General features: G+C 46.7%; 1 protein-coding gene across 2 annotated transcripts in view; it reads right to left on the bottom strand.

The window, feature by feature from the left end:
• Positions 1-20476, bottom strand: part of SLC22A4 (solute carrier family 22 member 4) — a 45569-nt gene that overhangs the window by 19800 nt on the left and 5293 nt on the right. For both annotated transcript variants that reach the window (XM_039252561.1, XM_039252562.1), the window contains exons 2-4: positions 10679-10782; positions 9104-9258; positions 714-885 (exon numbers count right to left, since the gene is read on the bottom strand). In XM_039252561.1, the coding sequence (XP_039108492.1) occupies positions 714-885; positions 9104-9258; positions 10679-10782 (431 nt within the window). The remainder of the gene's footprint in view (positions 1-713; positions 886-9103; positions 9259-10678; positions 10783-20476) is intronic.

Here is a 20476-nt window from a genome sequence, read left to right as displayed (position 1 = left end):
TCTTGTTTAAATATGGAGGGGACCCAAAATACAAAGAAATGGGGAATCCCTAAAAAGAGGGTGTGGTTGGGACCATAGTCCATGATTCAAGTCTCTTGTCTTAGCTGAAATGTCCCGCATAATCGTATTGGATGAAACTGGGACCCGGTATCTCCAAACTTGGTTATTCCCACACGGATGTGTCAAAATTGGGTGGCAGGATTACAGAAGGAGAGAACGTTTCTCTAACAACTCATTGAATGAAAGTAATTTTCTCACCCTTCAAGATAAAGGAGATAAATTGGAGCATCCTACATGTTAATCATCCTGTGATAGAGAAGCCTGAGGAAATGACACTAGATGAACCCATAAGGAGAAGGAGATTTCCTAGAGACAGAAAAGTGTTGGAAGAGCAGAGTGGGGCAGAGTTAGAAACAACAGAGCCCCACAGTACCATCCTCATAAGCAACATCAACAAGCAACAATGGACAAGAGCTGGGTGAGCCTCGGGGGGGCAGGGGACAGGTTTCCTAAGAATGGTGGTTTGCGGGACCAGACCGTGGAGAATCAAACCCCAGCACACAGGCCCACCCACAGCGAGGCAGACACTCTCCCAGCTCTGCAGCCCCAGCCTCAGCCAGCTGCACTGAGACCAGGCAAGCCCACGCGAGGAGGGTCGGCACCAGGCATGCTGGCCCACGGCAGGGGGCTGTCTGGGACCGAGCCACACTCACCACCACAGCGGGATGCACAGCACCCCCGGCACCGTCAGCGCCAGCAGCAGCATCCGCCAGTCTCGGATGAAGTAAGCAAACAGTGGCAGCAGCATGTAGCCAACTGCAAAAAATGTGCACACTCCTAACGTGGAGAATATAATACGAACTGACTTGCCAAGAATTTCAGTTCCTGTTCAAAACAAGGGAGGAGTATTAGCATTTTCACTCACTTTAGTACTTGTTGTTTTACATCATTACCTGGCAGTTACAGTTCGAACTGTAATTATTTGGAAAAGGGAAGAGGCATTTGTTTGCCTCATGGACCAGAGGAGGGGTGATCATGGTGAAGGAAAGCGGGAAGTAACCCAAGACTTGTCACCTTAGAGAAGGAAGAGTTTTCAGGAGACTTTAGAGGAGCCATGGGTTTATCTTTTGAAGGCCTCCTGAGGTCACAGAAATATCATGCCCAACCCTGAGGGGTAATCCCTTCTGGGAATGCCACATTTCCAAAATAAGTGCCCTGGGTTGAGGAGCTGACAGGTGTTCCAGGAGATAGTGGGGGCTCTTCTGAGGGGCTCTGTGGGATCACAATGCATGGAGCCCCTCCCACAATTTCGCACTATAAACAGACATGGGGTCTTGGGAAATAGCTGAAAGTTCATAGTTAACTGAGTCGTGTGTGGACACCTTTAGCCACCCTTGAAGCCTGAGAAATGATAAATAGGATCCAGGGGCTCCTGAGGCACACAGAGCAGGTCCCCAACCCCCAAGGCTGAATTCCCTGCAGCCACACGGTGCCCAGAGGTCAGCCCTAGGCAGACACAGTTTATTCTGACCAAGGAAATAAAGGAAGGAGCTGGTTTGCTGGGACAGCAGGTGGCAGCTGTAGAGCTGGCCTCACACCCAGGGAACTTCACGGAGCTTCCCCAGAACACCACAAAGGGCCAAGACTGCTTGGCCCTGGGCCCTGGTTTTGGGAGAGGACACACAGGTGGCTGTTGGCTCTTGCTCTGCTCAGTGCCACAGGTCTTCCAGGGACATTGTCTGCCCTCTGGAGCTCTCGGTTGAGATGGGGGAGTCCAAGAAGAAGCTCCTTCTGTTGTCACAGAGCTCTGGGCCCTTTCTGGAGTCCACTCTTGGTCCTCTGCCCCGAGGCAGAGATCTGGCTGATGGCAACGGCTCTGCTTTTTATTTGACATCTGCCCACACTGCAGAGAAGTAACCCAGGAAACACAAAACAGTATTCAAAGAACCATTCAGGCTTGTCTTTCAAGAGATATTTTCTCAGATGTGTTGCTATGCCCTGAGCACAGGCCAAGGAATTAAGACGCCAGAGAAGCAGTACAATTATGACCATTGACCTTTGAGCAACAAGGGTTGAATTGCATGGGTCCACATACACAAAGTTTTGTTTTGTTTTTTAGTAAATACAGTATAGTACTGTAAATGTACTTCTGTTCCTTATGATTTTCATAATAACATTTTCTTTTTCTCTAGCTAACTTTATTATAAGAATACAGTAATAATACATTCAACATACAAAATATGTTAATTGTAAATGTTGTCAGTAAGGCTTCTGATCAGCAGTAGCTCTTAGTAGAGTGTTGGGGGTGTCAAAAGTCATACATGGGATTTCGACTGTGTGGGTGAAGGAGGGGTCAGTGCTCCAAACCTCTTGTTCATGGGTCCATGGTATATGGCTAGTTTCCCATTCTCACTACTTGATCCTTGCCCCCAGCCCATTTCTTCCTCACTCAGCATGACTGAGAGGTTTGCCTCACTGGTTCCCTCTTGAACAGCCATTTCTAAAAAGCAGACTGTTAGAAACGGCCAATAATGTGTGCCTCTCACATCTCAGACTGCAGGCAATAGCCCTAACCACCTGAGGCAGGCTTCAGCCTCTCGACTAATTACAAAAATAGGGCCTGACTTCTTTGAGGATCATGCGTGTTAATTTCAGATATTTTCTTACCTCACTAAGGACTCTCCTACTACTCCATAGGTGGACTCACCATGCCATGTTTCTCTAAACATGGCATGTAATTATCTTTGGCTGTAATTATCGTGATGTGAGAATGAATAGGGGGTGCTTTATTCCTAAGCAGAGATTCAGAAGTGAAGCAGCAGAGGATTTGGTTGTGGAAAAGAGGAAGTGCACAGGACCAAGGGAGAATCTTGTAGAATTGTGAAGCAAGGGAGCGCCCCCCACCCCCGCCCCGCCTCATACTTCCATGATCCTGATAAGAGAAGAAAGAGAAGTGACACCACTGGGTTCCCAGATAATCTCTGTCTCTAAGCTCGTGTGTCAGGCCAGAACAGTTGTTCTGACTTTGCAGAGTACCCATGGGGAACAGAGCTTTTTAAATCTACCTCTCTGCCTTTCTGTGGAGCCACATGGATGGTATGAACATGAAGAGTTCCTCATTAGCACGGCTTCCTGCTCTCTGACTTTTAGACCATCACCCCTCTGTAAACATCATCACCATCATCTTCATACTAGCATTTATTTTTGAGAGGGGAATTTGAGCCAGGTTCTAGACTGTTTACATCTATTATCTCTTTGAAGCATCACAAAAATTGTGCAAAAATGAATATTACTTCTGTTTTACACATAATTAGCTGAGACTTACAGAGTTGAAGCAAATGGCCTCACTTCACACCTAAGTAGTAGGTGGGGCAGTGATGATTTAAGCCTGGTTTTTTTGAATGATGGATACCATCTAGAAAATATCACTTGGAGGCAAAGCCTGGACATTATCAAGCAGTTGGTCACTTAAGACTCCTAAGGGGGCATTCATGGGAGATGGGTCAGGCCACGCTCTCCTTTCAAGAAGTAAGAATTTGTATTTTCCCTTCCTGGGCTGGTCTTTGAACCAACTGGAGACCAACCAGCCCTCTCAGAGGAGGACTAAGAGAGGATCCCTGATTCCTGCAGACCTTCCACGGCCTGTATCTGCCCCATAGGTGACAGCAGTGACTTCTGCTGGCTGGGAACGCCTGTCCTGGCCTGGTTTACTCCCTAGATTTTTGCTCCTAGCTGGTCTTGGTCTGGTCAGTTCTTGGAGTGTCTCTTGGGACTGAGACTCTGTCATCTAAGCCAGACGGGCCTGTCCTGGCCAGGAGTATCTGCCCTTTGCCTGCCACTACCCCCTGAATCTAAGTACTCTCTCCAAGAGGGTACTCTCTCCAAGTGGGTGACTCAGGGAGGGCCAGGCTCACTTCTGCACTGATCAAGGCCCTTCTGTGGTAGTCATCCCAGGAACCACTGAATACATTCCACACAGAGGCAGGACCTGCTCTTCCCTCTTCCATGAATGACTAACAGAGGCCAGTGGCAGACCCCAGCTCAAGAAATAAGAAAGTGGGACAGGTGCCAGAATGTGGAGTAGGAACCAGGGGCCCCTCGGTTGTGAGTACAGAAACCATGTGCAGAGAGGCATCTGCAGAGAGCCTGGGCTCTTCGACACTCGCTTGCTACTAGAGTGACTTTGATAAGTCCTACTTCATGGAGTTCTTATTACAAGGACTGAGATACTTTGTGTAAAGTGCTTAGTAGAGTATCTGGCATATGGCAGGTGCTCAGGAATAGCTAATCTTTTTATCCTGGTCAAACAACTGAAATGTGTTGGATGTCAGAGGAATGATGGGAAGTAATTGCCTTTGACAAAGAGACCCAGTGGAAGGGGGTAGAACCTCTCTTTGCTCCCTGGAAAATACTCAGAATTCTCTCCAAGTTAACAGATATTCCCCTACTCAGGACTGCCACTCTCCCTTCTATGAACCTAAAGAGATCATTCTAGTCAAAAGCAACATTTCCTATCTCTACATATATCCAGCATATAGTCACCCCTACCTCACCCATGTCCCATATCCTCAGTAACAACTGCACTGACTGCATCTGTTGATCAGATGTAAGTAATGTCCTTGAGAACAGAAGTGTGAGTCCTTGCTCCTCCCTGGGTCCCTCCAGATCTTTCTTCACTTGATGCAGTGCAAAAAAGGGGTACCAGCAAGTTTCTGCATCTTTCTAATGTATTTATATCCCATCTCATCCCTTGAAGTTTTTGAGGTAGCTTCTAATTTGAATACAATAAGATAATGGTAACACTAAGGTAAAATACAAAGAAAGGCGAAACTTACACCTTGGAGAAAAGAACAAAAATATGCAACTAATCACTTTGAAAAACACTATGGCAGTTCCTTAAATGGTTAAACATAAGATTACCATATAACCCAGCAATTCCACTCCTAGGTATATATCCAAGAGAACTGAAAGACACATATCCACAAAAAATACCTGTACTCATATGTTGATAGAAGCATTCTTTTTGATAGCCAAAAAGTGGAAACAACCCAGATGTCCATCAACTGATGTATGGATGAACAAGATGTAGTAAATCATTCAGTGGAATAATGATTCATGCTATAGCATGGACCAACCTTGAAAACATCAAGTAAAGGAAGTCAGTCAGAAAGGCCACATGTTGTATGATTCCACTTATCTGAAATGTTCAGAATAGATGAATCCATACAGACAGAAAGTAGATTAGTGGTTGCCTGGGGCTAGGAAAAGAGGAAAATGGGGAGTCACTGTTAATGGGTACGGGGTTTCAGGGGAGGTGATAAAAATGTTCTGGAGTTAGAAAGAGCTGATGGTTGTACAACTTTGTGAATATACTAATAACCACTAAAATACACATTTTAGGGTCTCCTGGGTGGCTCAGTAGGTTAAGCGTCTGACTTGAGCTCAAGTCATGATCTTATGGTTCACAAGTTTGAGCCCCGTGTCATGCTCTGTGCTGACAGCTCAGAGCTTGGAGCCTGCTTCTGGTTCTGTGTCTCCCTCTCTCTCTACCCCTCCCCCACTCATGCTTTCTCTCTCTCAAAAATAAAATAAACATCAAAAAAGTTTTAAACACACAGTTTGAAAGAGTGAATAGTTTTCAAATTATATCTCAATTTAAAAACACTTTTGAGGTGCCTGGGTGGCTGGCTCAGTTAAGGGTCCAACTTCTGCTCAGGTCATGATCTCATGGTTCGTGAGTTCGAGCCCCGTGTCGGGCTCTCTGCCGTCATCTGCACAAAGTGTGCTTTGGAACCTCTGTCCCCCTCCCTCTCTGCCCCTATCCAGCTTGTGCAGGTGCACATGCTTTCTCTCTCTTTCTCAAAAAAAAAAAAAAAAAAAAAGAATTAAAAAAACACTTAAAAAATATGTGGCTCAAAAAGACTGCACAGTTGATAAAGTTTCAATTTTGCCTGAGCTTTCTGGTAGCCAGAGTTATAAAGGAAGATGCCATAAGTCACATACTTGTGAAAAGGGAAAACACATGTAGACACCAGAGGAAGCAGAGTTTTAAATCGTTCAGCATACTGGCACAAATATTGCATAGGAGGGTGATGTTAGGAGTACTAAGAAAATACTGAATTAATGGATGGGTCAAGACAGGAAGGCAGTTAACTGTGCAAAATAAATTTGAGCAGGCAGTTATGAGGATAAAGAAGGAGCCTGTGGCATTTTACCCAGAAGGCTGTGGGCAGCTTAAAGACATTATTTCTGGGAAACAGTAGGAGACAGCGAGGGGCAGCTGGAGTGTAGGCAGGGTCAGTGTCGTTGGTCCTGAGTGGTCATTTCCTCCTAAACCAGCATGATTCTCTCAGTATCCTCACTTCCAGGGGTATGTTCACTTCATGTTCCTTTGGCTAACATTGCTCCTTCCCTTCCTTTTCTTGTCTCCTATGAATCTGGCAGGAAAGGATCCACTACTGCATCGTTTTGAGAATGGGAGTAATTCAGCTTCCGGAATTGACGTGAAGTCTCTTAAAATGAGATTATCATCGCAGAGTCTCGCTAGCCCTTCCCTAGAGCCAAAGGGCAAAAGAGAAGGCCCAGACCCCAAGCTTCAGTTTATTTTACTCAAAACCCAAAATTCGCTGTTTTAGCCCTGGAACACTAGAGAGTGCTGCTGTGCTGCAGGAGAAGCCAGCCGCTGCTGAGCCCTGGCGCCAACCAAGCTACCGAGCCCCAGGCCCTGGCGAGAGTCCGTAGCTCCTGGGGGCAGTTGATTTTCAGCGACATTCTTAAATGTGCAAACCAGAGAACCCAACACAAAGAGTCTCATATGAGAATACAAAAGTCGGCAGTTTCCTGCCGAGTGAAATGGAGTAAAACTAAAGCCAGGGAGGTTCTGGGACCCAGGCTTGTGGATGGGGAGCCTGTTGCACCCAGCATCCAGCTCACTGATCGCTGGCTTGTACATCGGGGTCCGCTGATTGATCGTCCGTGATCTTACTATGCCCTTGGCCCTATCACTCTTCTTAGCACCGGGAGCAGGGAGGGGAGTAGGTTGTAGTGTCAGGGCCAGCTAGGCAGGATTTCCCTGTGGGAGGCTCTTCCAGTCTCGTCCACTCACACAGGGAAGGTTCCAAGGCTCCAGAAGCATCCTATGCCCTTGGAAAGGCAGGACTCAACGTTGTCTGGTCAGTAGAACCTGTGGGACACCATGCCTGGGACAAACCCCACCTGGTCCCAATCCCAATGACAGGGCTTCTCTGGCTTTGCCGTCATTTTCTGTCTTTCTCTTTCTGATGGTCTTTTGGGCACTCCTTAAAGGAGTCTGCCAATCTCAGGTGATTTTGGGAGACCTGTTTAGTCTCTAGTATGTGTCTGGCTCAAGCAGAGCCACAAACTGGGCTTTTCGGATATAGGGAGGATCATCCCTAGGAAGATGGATTCTGGGAGATTTTGCCCATGAGAACAAATAGGCTTTACTCAAGAGCCCTGTGTCCTTGGGGCCATCAAGCATTAGAAGGTTGCAATTTCATACTAAATTGCTCCAATTTCTCGTTTCTTGCACTACTGGCCTGAAGCTGTGTGTCCTCTACACAAAGGACCTTCTTTAAGAACATCTGCTCTCAGGGCACCTGGGTGGCTCACTTGGTTAAGCATCCGACTTCAGCTCAGGTTATGATCTCACGGTTCATGAGTTCAATCCCTGAATCGGGCTCTGTGCTGACAGCTCAGAGCCTGGAGCCTGCTTCAGATCCTGTGTCTCCCCCCTCTTTACCCCTCCCCTCTCTTCCTCTCAAAAATAAACAGTTAAAATTCTTAAAAAAGAGAACATCTGGCTCTCCTTTTTCCCCACAGGGAAGAGGGAGGCCCCCCTCACTGAGGGCTGAGGATGATGCTAACTGCCAGGACCATGTGGCTCAGCACGATCTCCCCACCCCCCAACTTCAGACACCTTGGCTGTGTCCAGGAGCTCTTCACAAATGATTAAAGGAGTGGAATGTGAGCAATTCCATCTTGGCAACCTCACAGAGAGTGTACACGTCCTCAACTAAGACAGCACAGCATCTCAAAGCCAGCGCGTCACTCAGATTCTTAAAAGCAATCAGAATCCATCTTACCAGATGTAGATCTCTGAGGCAGGAAGAATTGTTAGACTTACATTAAAAGGGCACTGTTAATAATTACACTGTGACAATAGGGGCAAACTGGGTCAGCAATAAATCAACAGGGATATGTTGTCAAACTAGAGATGATGAGAACTGTTGTGTATTGTTCCAGAAGGGCCCCTCATTTTCCCTCCACTCAGCTGGTCAGAATCAGCTGGTGGGCTCAGAGAGCACATTGGGGTGCTTGCTCCTGGGGGTGACCCTGGTCAGCCTGCTGGGAGCTCACCTCACTTCCTTTCAACAAATGCTGGTGAGGGCCCTGGGGGCCTCCTCATGTCTTTTAGCTTGTATGTCCCCCTCAGGCAGCCCTAGACTCCAGAAGCAAGGCTGTTGCTAGGAGACAGGACTATCAGCAAGTCTCTTCATCCTGCACATCGCTGATAATGCTCTGGGGTGAGCTCTGACTCAGGGCGACACTAGACCTTCCTAGGGATGGCGGACTGTCACTGAACTCCTGTCTGGCATATGCCTGCCTCCTCCACCTGTGTAGCGGCTACACCATCTACCCTAAGTTCCTCCACTGGCCATGCACGGCTGCCAGGAACACTTTTTCCCTGACCCAGGCAGAAGTCCCAAGCTTTCAAAACTCAAGTCAAAGACATCCCTAGGTGGTCCCTCCCCCAGCACCCCAACTTTGTGCCTTTGCCAAGCCCCATGCTGCTGAAATGTGCTCAGTTATTGTGTGCATGGTTCCTATCAGCTCCAGCTTCTATCCACCACTCCATCCCAGAGCCCAGCCTTGGGGGTGCCTGCCTTGTCTGTGACCAGATACAAAGACTCCAGGCTTCAGCCCCCTCCCTAACACACACATGTCTGAGGCTCATCATGTTTTAGAAGCACAGCCCATGGGTTAAGGTGCCTCCTTCTGTCCTACGAGCACTCCCTATGCCCCATCTTCCCGGCCTCTCACAGGGTTCAAAGGAGAAGCCCTGAGCATCAGAAAACATTCTTACCTAGAATGAAGGCCACCACATAGTTAGAGATCTGTCCCATGCCGACGATGACAAATAACACAGTAAACATCTCCCAGTTGATGGAGAAAATCTGCAGGAAGCTGAAGCCAGTCTGCACAGCCATGGTTGCAAAGAGGACGCTTTTCCTGCCAAACCTGCAGAATACAGCACAGCACAAAACATTGCACATGCAGTTCACAGCCAGGCCTGTGGCATGTCCTAAGTCAGGCATCACCGCAGACTTTGTGTTTGTTGTTTGTTTCTTTGTTTTCAGGGCTGTGTGACAGACTTTTCTCCCTGTCTCATTCTCCCAACTTCTTCCCTGGTGAGGTCTCGGGCATCCATCTGCCCAGGAGGTGACTTTTGAGATTTGAAAACTTCTGTAGAGGCCCCATATCTTGAAAGCACAGAGCAGGTCATGCAAGGACCACATAGAATTCTGCTCTTTACAATAAGCCACAGAAAGAAGCTGCCACCACATTTCCGGCAAACGTGTAAGTGCAGATTACAGATACATCTATCAGCAATATGGGAATCGTGTCAATTCAGAATGAAGACTCCCTTTATGGCAGTGGTCTTCAACCTTAGCTGCCCTTGAAACCCCCTGGTGCCGGCACCTCACCTCCTAAGATTCTTATTGTGTAGGATGCAGTTTGCGTGTCGAGATTTTAAAAAGTTTTCCAGATGAGTCTAAGGTGCAACCAAAATCACAAGCCACTTCTCTATGGGAAAAGTAGTTCTCAGCAGTAGACATGCAGAGAGCTGGCTTAAGTCTTCATTTCACTTTCTGATAGTGACCAATGGGTAGTATGGAGCACAGGCGTGGGCAGAACAGTCTCCTACTTCATTTTCCAAAATCAGATCTCAGGCTGTTGGATTTGCGGTCCCTTTGGACTTGGTAACAGGAGGAGGGACAGGCATTTTGCTGGGAACCCTTCCCAACACTGTCATTTGGCACTCCCACCTTCCTGCTCTGGTCTGCATGGAATATTGAGGGGCCAGAGGGGCACTTCTCCTGGAGCTCCGATGCTGTCTCCTCTAGACTGAGATCCAGGAGGTCCATAACCAGCCTCAGTCAGCTCTGTAGCCCTGGGGCCCCGCATCGCAGTGATGTGGGCACTCTCTGTCTGGCCCTTACTTTGACTGATGGCTGTTTGTGGACAGATCATGTGCCATTGCAGAGTTAGGGATGGGATGGGGAGGCAGTGGTGATGCCAGCAGTATATATATATATATATATATATATATATTTTTTTTTTTTTTTTTTTTTTTTTTTGAGAGAGAGAGGTTTGGTGATATAAAGACTGCAGTTTCCAGTGGGACCATTGCCTCCTTCCGACCCTTGGCCAAAACCCTGGAAATGCAAGGCTTGGAGAACTGAACAATATAAGCTCCAATAAGGAGCTGAGAACAGGGAAAACATGAGATATTAGGGCTCCTCCTTTCACTGACTTGTTGGTATGAGGGGCTTCTCTTTCTCTGGGTTGAAATACCTGAAATTCAGTCCAACTCCCAGTCAGGTAGTGAATGGACAAGGGGCCCTATCCCACCTTTCCTCCCACCCAGCCTCCTTACCTGTCTGATAGCTGCCCAGACACGAAGGAGCCAAAGAGCACGCCCATGAAGAACAGGGAGGAAGTGAGGGGCGTCTTCCAGTCATCCTCACACACTAGACTCCACTGCCAGAGAAGACAACATGAAGCACGGGCCCGGCCCTCCAGCAGGCCCAGCCCCAGCCCAGATCTGAGGGGAGTATTAGCACGGCAGTTGGAAAAGGCTCTCTTCCCCTGTGACAGGCTGTCAACTTTGTGCTAAGGGCAGAGGCCTCACCCTGGGGTTGACTCCTGACTCCAGCATTAACCGGGGCAAAACACTGCCCTCCCTGAGCTTCACCTTCCTCTTCTACAGGTAAGGGAGAGTAATGCTCTGTTTGCATCACATAGTGAGAAGCTAGCCGAGGCCATGGCTGTAACTGGTGACCCCTCAGCTGTGAAGCAGTATGAAGCCAGGTAGTACTTCTGCTTCAGAAGGCATCCAAGCATGGAGGGAGGGTGTTTGAAACTCCCGAAGGGCAGGGCAGAGGGCCTGGTCCCTTGGTCCAGGCATAGAAGTTTCCTCTGCCTTGTTGAAAAGTACAGGTGGTCTGTGATTGTATTTTCTGAACAGAATCCTCCCAGCAAACCCTTTTCTCCCTTCCTGCTCCATTCATACCACAGGCTGAGTCTGGAGCCTGAATTCAGGGCCCACTGTGTGGTGGGGGGTGAGGGTGGAGTATCTATACCTTCCCAGCACCCCTTATCTCCCCTCTACACTCCTCCACACTCTTTCCCACCCACCCTTCCCAGAAAGGTGGTTCCTCCCATTCCCCAGGGCCTGTGGGCTGTCATAGCCCTAACAAGTCTCTGCTGGTGGATCCAAAAAATGAGGACTTCAGCAAGAATTTCAGCTCCCAGCTCTTTATTTAAGTCAAGTCAGCAAAATTTCAAGGGAAGTTGATAAGATTTAAAAGTGTGCTCCGTGAGTTTCATATCTATCTATCTATCTATCTATCCATTTATCTATCTTTCTATCTATCTACCCATACACATATATAGTGCAGGTACCAATAGATATTTGGGGGCTCTGGGTCAAGGGACTGCTGTGTGTGGCAAGACGATCTAGTCTAGAGGAAACCCCCTTTGCCTCCTACCCAATCCCACCTCCACTCCGTGGTGGGGCTGCTTCTATGACATTCATGAAGCAGTTCAGTTCTTAATCCTCACAACTTCCCTAAAATAGTCTACAGCAAAGAAAGGACACATGCAAGAGAAAAGTGTAAAACAAAAGGCTAAGGAGTCAGAGCACATGGCACTGGGGAGGAAGGGTTGCAAAATAACCAAGACAGGATTAGACTGACAGCCAGATGTCCTGCCCAGGGGCCTGCATGCTTGCCAGGGACGTCCTGAAATCCAGCTCCAAAGATCCTTGTGGTTCAACTCGCAGGATCCCATAGGCAACGTGATACACTCGTTCTGCAGAATTTAGTTTTCTAAGTACTAAGACCTGAGAGAAGTTTCTCCTATAGACTTCCTTCCACAAAGGGGTCACGCTGTGATGTTGAGGATAAGGTCCCTGAGAACACTCCCGTCCTAAAGACAATAACAAGATTCATGAGGCCGCCTCTCCTGGCACCCACGATGCTGGCTACAGGCAGAACGCCCAAGCACAGCTCTACAGAGGAAAAACAAAGTGGGCCAGGAACTTGGCTCTCTACCCTCAGGCACAAGCAAACGATGAATCTGAGACCATGTCCAGAGTACAGTATTTCTGTACTCGGGTTCCCGAATGGACTTCAGGGGAAAGGGCACAAACCCTGAAAAACTGTATGCCTGGATTCATGTGCCCTGTCATGCCATGGGTCAGAAGGCATAGACAGGACATGCACCTGAATTAGTGATCACCCACTTCTGAATATCACTGGCCAAAGTGTCACAAAAGAACTTGGAATCTGTCCCAACACACAAAGATTTGTAAAACTGAGACTCCAAAGCCTCCTAAAATGTTGTTTTGCCTGTTTTGTGTAAAAGTAAACTGAGGCTCTGAGAATGTGTTTGTCTGAAGTCATAGCAAGTAAATAGGCTTGCTAGATACCAACTCAGGCTTGACCTTGTACCAACCTTGTACCCATGTCATGCTTTGGACAAGAACTCCAAAAGTCAGACAAACAAGCTTATTAAATACTATTCCCTATAATTCTTCACAGAAGATGCTAGGACTAGGGGTAAAAGACCTCTACCACAGCCTTTAGCACTGGGCAGAGTGAGGAAATCTCAAGCGTGGTAAGGGTAATGTGTCTATTATCCACTGTCACATTTCTGTCTGTAGCCAAGCAGAAAAGCTCTCCCAAAGAGAATGTGCTCTCCTTTGTGGGTTTTTTTTTTCAGTATTTTTCTGTCAGGATTTTGCCTTAGGATAGAATAAATAAGACTTAAAGACAGGGGCACCTGGGTGGCTCAGTCATTTGAGCTTCCGACTTCAGCTCAGGTCATGATCTGACAGTTCATGAGTTTGAGCCCTGCATTCGGGCTCTGTGCTGACACCTCAGAGCCTGGAGCCTGCTTAAGATTCTGTGTGTGTCTCTGTCTACCCCTCCACTTTTCACGCTCTGTCTCTCTCTCTCTTTCTCAAAAATAAATAAATGTTAAGAGTAAGAAAAAAGACTTAAAGACAGAAAGGAAAGGAAGACTGTCAGATGTGGAGCCAGGGATTACATGGCAAAGGTAGTGAGCAGGATTGGCTAACCCGGTGCAATCTGAAAATGCAAGGCTCTGTTAAAAAATTGTGAAGGATTTCAAGATGTCAGTATCAGAGCATTACAAACAACTTCAAGGCCCCATGTGACTACACAGTTTGCATGCCCATAAAGAAGGCTCGGTAGTGGGTCAAGCCTAGTCCATTTAGGGAACGGAGCTCGGCGAGTTCTGAATTGGGGTGCTGGGAAGGATGGATTAAGGGCCAGCTCCCCATTGCTCTCCTACTGGAACCCATGCAGCCATGGCTCTAGGTCCCCCTTCTTCCCTGAAGAGGGGCCCAAGAAGCCCTATCAGCATCATGAGGCACAGAAGGTAGTCATGTGCACGTGGCCCATGGAGGCCCACACAGGGTGCTTTCGACCTTTGGAAATCCTGCTCATATCCAGCAGAGGAAAGCAGCTGGACATCATGGCTACCTATGGTTCGTTCCAAGGTTGGGCCCTGTCTTGCAAAGTTACTATACCCAGAGAATCTTTTTGGAAAGCTGAAAGAGACCTAGGAATAGGACACAGGATTGGCAGACAAAGTTTGAGCTGCAAATCACGGGACTAGAATCCTATAAATCAGCTGCCAGCCGAAACAAGGGCCCTTTTCCCCATGGGACTACTCTTCTGGAGGCCAGGCCCTACCTGTGACCAGACCCTTGGGATCTGAGGGGTGCACCTTAGTGCCCCACTAGCCAGAGCCCAGGGAGCTCCCTGTGGTCAGCAATGACATTGTAGGCTGAGTGGAAAATAGTCCTTTGAAGAAGATTTTTTAATATAAAATGTTTATTTTGTTTAATGTTTATTTATTTTGAGAGAAATTTTTAAAATAAAAATTTTATTAAAAATTTTTAACATTGATTTATTTTTGAGAGAGAGAGAGGGAGCAGGGGAGGGGCAGAGAGAGAGACACACACACACGGATTCCAAAGCAGGCTCCAGATTCTGAGCTGTCAGCACAGAGTCCAACATGGGGCTCAAACCCACATACTGTGAGATAATGACCTGAGCTGAAGTCAGATGCTCAACCAAGTCACCTAGGCGTCCTGAAGACAGTCTTTTCTTAAATAAGACAGATCTGTCCCTTGGGTCTCTGCACATATGTGTACGTACATGTACACACAAACATGCATACATGTGATCTGCTCAGAGACTAGTGGTGGATGGTCTGGTGAGGAGCTGGCTGGTGTTGCTCTGGAGCTGTGCTTTCAGGTCAATCACTAATATTTCCAAAACATGACCCCGCCCTCCACCACACACACACACACACACACACACACACACGCAATACTGGACAGAGAGTGGAATGTAGGAACTAACTGGCCCAAGCTGTGTAGGGCAAGGGCACTGGATATCCCTTCCCAGGGTTACTGTGTCTGCCTCATCCTCAGAGTCTTAGACCAACATTCCCTAACACAGCAGAGTGAGGCCTTGTAGCTGGGCCACTGAGCCTTCGGCTTTGCTTTAAGAAACAAAAACCCAGGTCACAAGATAATAGAAGACAGAAGGCCACTCTTGGCATAGAAGAACATGTCTCTCATGCCCCTTCACAGAAACATTGACTATAGTGTTTTGGGTGCTCACTGTGTGCCTTGTATTATCTCATGGGATCTCAAGGTTGTCATGTAAAAGGAGTACTCTTTTTATCCCTATTTTATAAACGAGGAAATGAAGGCACAGGGCAATGAAGCAACAGCTCAACTTCTACTGGATTGGTAAAAGGAATTGCTTAATTATTTATTTAACCGTCATTGAGCACCTGCTCTGGGCCAGACTCTGTGTGGGGCACAAAACAGACATGGTTGCTGCCTCCACAAAGCTCAAGGTCAAGCCTACTTTATAGGACAGATCAGGTGTGCATATGTGCATGCATGAGCCCGTAGTCCCGGGCAGGGCAGGCTTTGTTCTGGGCCACTGTGCCCTTGATCTCTGACTAGAGAGAAAAAAGATACACCCCTTCTTCATCCTCCTCCAGATGGACAGAGTTCTAAAACCTGAACTCAGTCTGGTAATCATTTTAGATATCTAATGAAGTTAGTTATCAACAAGTCAACAACTTGTTCATGAATGAATGCTGAATGCTGAACAATCAAGCGTTACGGAAAATGACTTTGGAGAAAAGCATGGTATCACATACTCTCCTCTGAAAATCACCCTCAACCTTGAACTCTCCAAGTAGCCAGTCAAGCTAGCAGACTTAGCCTTTACCGAAGCCATAAAAGACCATAAAGATAAGCGTATCCCTGTGACCCTTGTAGTACTGAGAACTCCGGAAGGCAGCCTGACTTTGGACAAAGAGCATAGGCTCTCTTGGGCTCTACCACCTCTGGCTGTGTGACTTTAGGGCACTCATCCACCTCTGTCAGCTTGACTTTTCATCTTCAAAGATGTCACAAGAATACCCCCTCCTGGGGTTGTCGTGAGCACAGGAAATGTAATTACAGTGTTTAACACAGTGTCTGACACATTTCAACCCTCATTAAACGATCCTTCCCTTTCTACTAAGCTTATGCCTTTGCCCTCACAGCAAAACCATGACTTAGAACAAACAGCATGAATGAATAAGTAAAGCAGGTTACACTTAAACCTAGCTAGGCAACAGAGATTCTTGGGAATACGAACTTCGTCAGTGACCGAAAACCAAAAAAGCTTTTGCGAGAAAGTGTAAAACCCTTTTATAAATGGATATTAATCTCAGAGATTACTGTGAATGAAAACCTAGCAATTCCATTTAAGAATTTTTCATTCCATTTAAGAATGAAAAATAGGTTTCCATTGTGTCATCTTACACTTCCTTTTCATTCCAGGGGAAAAATAGGAAGTAGTAGTTTGTTAATCATAGAATACACGTCAACTCCAATTTCTTTTTCATCACTTTGTGGCAACTAAACTAGAAATTTTCCAGCTACCATGATGGGGATAGGAGTGGAGAAATCTAGATTTTTTTAATTCTTTTTGCTTATAATAGCTTCATTGAAATACAATTTACATCCTATAACATTCACTCTTGTAACGTGTACAATTCAGGGGTTTTCAGTATATTTGAAGAATTGTGCAACCATCAGCAGTATCTAATTTGAGAACATTTCAGCACCTCTGAGAAAAACCCCATACCCATGAACAGTCACTTCCCATTCTCTTTCCTCGGCCCCTGGCAACCAGTAATATACTTTCTGTCTCTATGGATTTGCCAATTCTGGACATTTAATATATGTGGAACTATATAGTATATAGTATTTTGTGACTGGCCTCTTTGACTCAGCATAATGTTTTCAAGGTTCATTCGTGTTGTTTTAGCATATATCAGTACTTCTTTCCTTTTTACAGTTGAATAATATACCACTGCATGGGCAGACCACATTTTACTTAGCAGTCATCAGTCGATAGACATTGGGGTTATTTCCACTTTATGACTCTTATGAATAATGATGCCATAGGGGTGTTGGGTGGCTCAGTTAGTTAAGCATCTAACTCCTGAGTCGGCTCAGGTCATGATCTCAAGTTTTGTGAATCTGAGCCTTGCATCAGGCTCAGCACTGATAGCACAGAGTCTACTTGGGATTGTGTCTCTCTGACCCTGTGTCTCCTCCCTCAAAAATAAGTAATAAACTTTTTAAAAAACATTAAAAAAATAATGATGCCATGAACTTCTGCATACAAGGTTTTGTATGGATATATGTTTTCATGTGTTTTCATTTTTCTTGGGTATATACATAGGAGTGGAACTGCTAAGTCATAATAAATCTATATTTAACCTTTCGAGAAACTCCCAAACTGTTTTCTAAAGTGGCTGTACCGTTTTACAAGCCCAACAGCAATGAACAAATGTTTCAGTTCTCCATCTTCCTACCAACACTTGTTCTTGTATGTCATTTTAATTTTAACCATCCCAACTGGTGTTAAGAAGTGTCTCATTGTGGTTTCAATTTTCATTTCCCTAACGACTAATGATACTGAACAACTTTTGTGTTGAGTCCATAGATAAATTTGAGGAGTGCTGCTATCTTAACAATATTATTACTTTTACTTCATGAGCAGAACATGACATGTCTTTCTATTTATTTCTGTCTTATTTTTTAAAATTTATTTGAGAGAGAGGGAGAAACACAGTGCATCTGCACATGCGAAGGAGAGGGCAGAATAAGAGAATCCCAAGCAGGCTCCATGCTCAGCACAAATCCCATGACCCTGAGATCATGACCCAAGCTGAAATTGAGAGTCAGTCCCTTAACGGACTGAGCCACCCAGGTGCCTCTATTTATGTCTTCTTTAATTTCTTTCAAAGATGTTTTTTAGTTTTCAGAGCTTGAGTTGTTCTTTTAAAAAAAAACTCATTCCTGAAGAACTTCTTTCAGTATTTCTGGTAACACAGCACACCTAGCAAAACTTTCTTTCAGTGTTTTTTGTTCATTTTTGTATCTGGGAATATCTTTACTTCACTTTTGAAAGATAGTTTTGCTAGAACTAAGATTCTTCGTTGACATCTTTTTTCTTTCAGCATTTTGAATGTTACTCTCTGCCTTTTGGCCTCCATTGTTTCTGATGAGAAGTGAAAGGTAAACCTTATCAGGCTTCCCTTGTATGTGACAAGTCATATTTTCCGTGCTGCCTTCAAAATGTTCCCTTTGTCTTTGGGTCTCAGCAGTTGTACTATAATGTATCTGTGTGGAACTCTTTTTGTTTCTTTTACTTGGAATTCATTGAGCGTCTGAGCTGTGTAGATTAGTGTTTTCTTCAACTTCTTTCAAATGTAGTTATTTCCTGTGGGGACAGCTTCAGAGCTCTACTCTTAGGGGCTACCTGTCCGCCTGGACAAAATCTCTGAGTCCTTGCTCCAGAGCTGGTGGTGGGAAAAGCGGCCTTCCAAATTGGATTTGGGTGAGGGTGGTAACCTCTGTCTTTTCGGCTTGCCTCTCCTGGGATAGAACATCTTACCTTACAAACACTCTGGGACAAGCGTAGCCAGGGCCCCAGTATTCTCAGCCTGTGGAATCTGGGGTCGAGCTACCACTATATGAGTAGGAGCTGAGTAGAGGATGGAGTTCCCCAATCTCTTGACTGTACTCACCAGGAATAGAGCCTCTACAACTCGGAGCGCAGGGGCTCAGGGAGGGCTAAACCTTAAAATGTTCTTCGTATCCTTCCTTCTTCAGATTACAAGTAAAGCAAAAGCAACCATAGGTGGGGAGGCTTCAGTGGAAAGCTCTGTGGTCACTGGAGGCTGAACCAAAGTAAAAGACTCAGAGGGTTTGAATGGGATGGTGGGTATGGGAATGGAGGCACCTGAGGGAAGGAGAAGGGGCACTCAGAGACCCAGTTCTTCCCCTGGAAGCCTGGCATTGGATCCACCACAAGTCTCCTAGGCCCCACTCTGGGAACATAAGTAAGTGAGATGGGGCCTGTGTCAGTGCTCCAGCACTGAGGGGGAAGCTCTGGAAGGTGCCACTATGAACCTGACCTCCAGTCCTTCAAATACATAGCCTCAGGCTATCTGTGGCTATTGCTAGGCCATGTGTGTCAACCTGGCCTTTCTCAAGAGCCTCCAATGTTTCTCCACCGTCTCTACTCCAAACGCTGGCTTTTCTTCCTTTTCTTCTGGCCTCCAGAAACATGCTTAAAATAAGACCAAGGTTTCAGATAAGAAGGCAGCCCTGCATTAGCCCAGAATATGAAGTGAATTTAGCCTGCTGCCGGGGAGAAATTACAACCCATTCAGAGGCACCTGCAGCTCCTGTGACCCACCCAGCCAAAGCTTTGTTTTTGTCAATACACCACCCTACCTCTTGGACTCTGTATGAGGGTTCTCCTGTCCACCAGGAGGGATGGACAAAGTTTGTTTATCCAGAAACTTGGCAGGAGATGTGGGTGAAGCAGCTTCTGGACAAAAGCACATTCTGAGATCCTGGTGGCCATTGTCAGAGGAGCACAGCTGAGTGGCAACCTGCAAACTGTTTGGGGTGAGGTAGCTGATAAACAGGGAAGCAATTTCAGATCAGAGCTAGGGAAAGCCCCTAGGTTTCTTTTATTTGTTTTCTGTGCAAGACCTTTCTGAAAATCTCGCTGGTGTTGCCTGGAGGCATAGGTCCCATACCTTGTCCCCTCTGGAATGTGACAGAAAGCTAGTCTGAGTGTGAACTTGGTTAATAATATTCAGGCTGTCCTGTCAGCCAAGCTGCCAGTCTCCACACTCGCCAGCAGAATTTACTGGTAGCTTATAGGCCTGAGAGAAAGAAAACAGCCTAAGCCTGCCTCCTGCTCCAAGTCTTCACCTTTGCCAGAGCCCACCCAGGCCTCAGAGGAGGTACATCCTATGGTATGTAGTCCCATGTAGTAGCAACCAGATATCAGCCTTAGTCTATATCACTGTCCCTCTTCTGCTACTCCCAATGCCTCCCATAAGTGCCCTATTAGCAGAGGATAAGGGCCTCATTATCCTAGCTCATGCTTTTGGGTTCTGGGTGGAGAATCAGTGTGTCCTGCTCTGTCCGTGCCCTGACTCCAGGTCCCAGGAAAGATGGCACAAGTCTAGGGTCTCTAGAGGTCCAGAGCCTTTGCTGGAGGCTGTATCATGTTCAAGGGCATAGCCATAGGCAGCTCCACCCATGGATTCCTAAAGGCTGCATGCAGCCAGCTGCAGGAGAGGACAGAAGCCTATATGAGGGAGCAGCATGCTTGCCTCAGGCCTCTGGCAGCCTGACAACAGAAAGCTGGTCCTCACCAAAAAAAGGAGCTCACAGGACTCATGGAGCATGGGCCTAGGAGAAGCAGCACCCAGCTCAGAGGTGACTGCCTAGTTTGCCAGCCTGTAGAGTAAAGGGGGTCAATCTACCTGATGTTCCATGAGAAAACCAGACACATTGGAGGCAAAGGACGGTCCATGCTTATACCTTGGCCAGGAGCCAGGCTCACCCCTCCTGCTTGCCTTGTGGCCCTTCTGATAAATATAGGCTCCCAGGAGAGCAGGACATTAGCTGCCTCTCTGCTTCTTCAGCCTTCAGGAGGCCTTTGAGTTTCCTCACACACAGGCCCTTTGCTCTTTGGGGTCTGTGGCCCTGAAGGGCTGTAGGGAGAGCTACGCCCTTTGCAACTGGGCTCCC

Source organism: Hyaena hyaena, unplaced genomic scaffold, assembly GCF_003009895.1.
Source record: "Hyaena hyaena isolate Hyena2069 unplaced genomic scaffold, ASM300989v1 scaffold_425, whole genome shotgun sequence".
In the NCBI taxonomy this organism is placed as follows: domain Eukaryota; kingdom Metazoa; phylum Chordata; class Mammalia; order Carnivora; family Hyaenidae; genus Hyaena; species Hyaena hyaena.
Note: the sequence above shows the minus strand (reverse complement) of the source record. Positions and strands in the feature narration are given on the sequence as shown.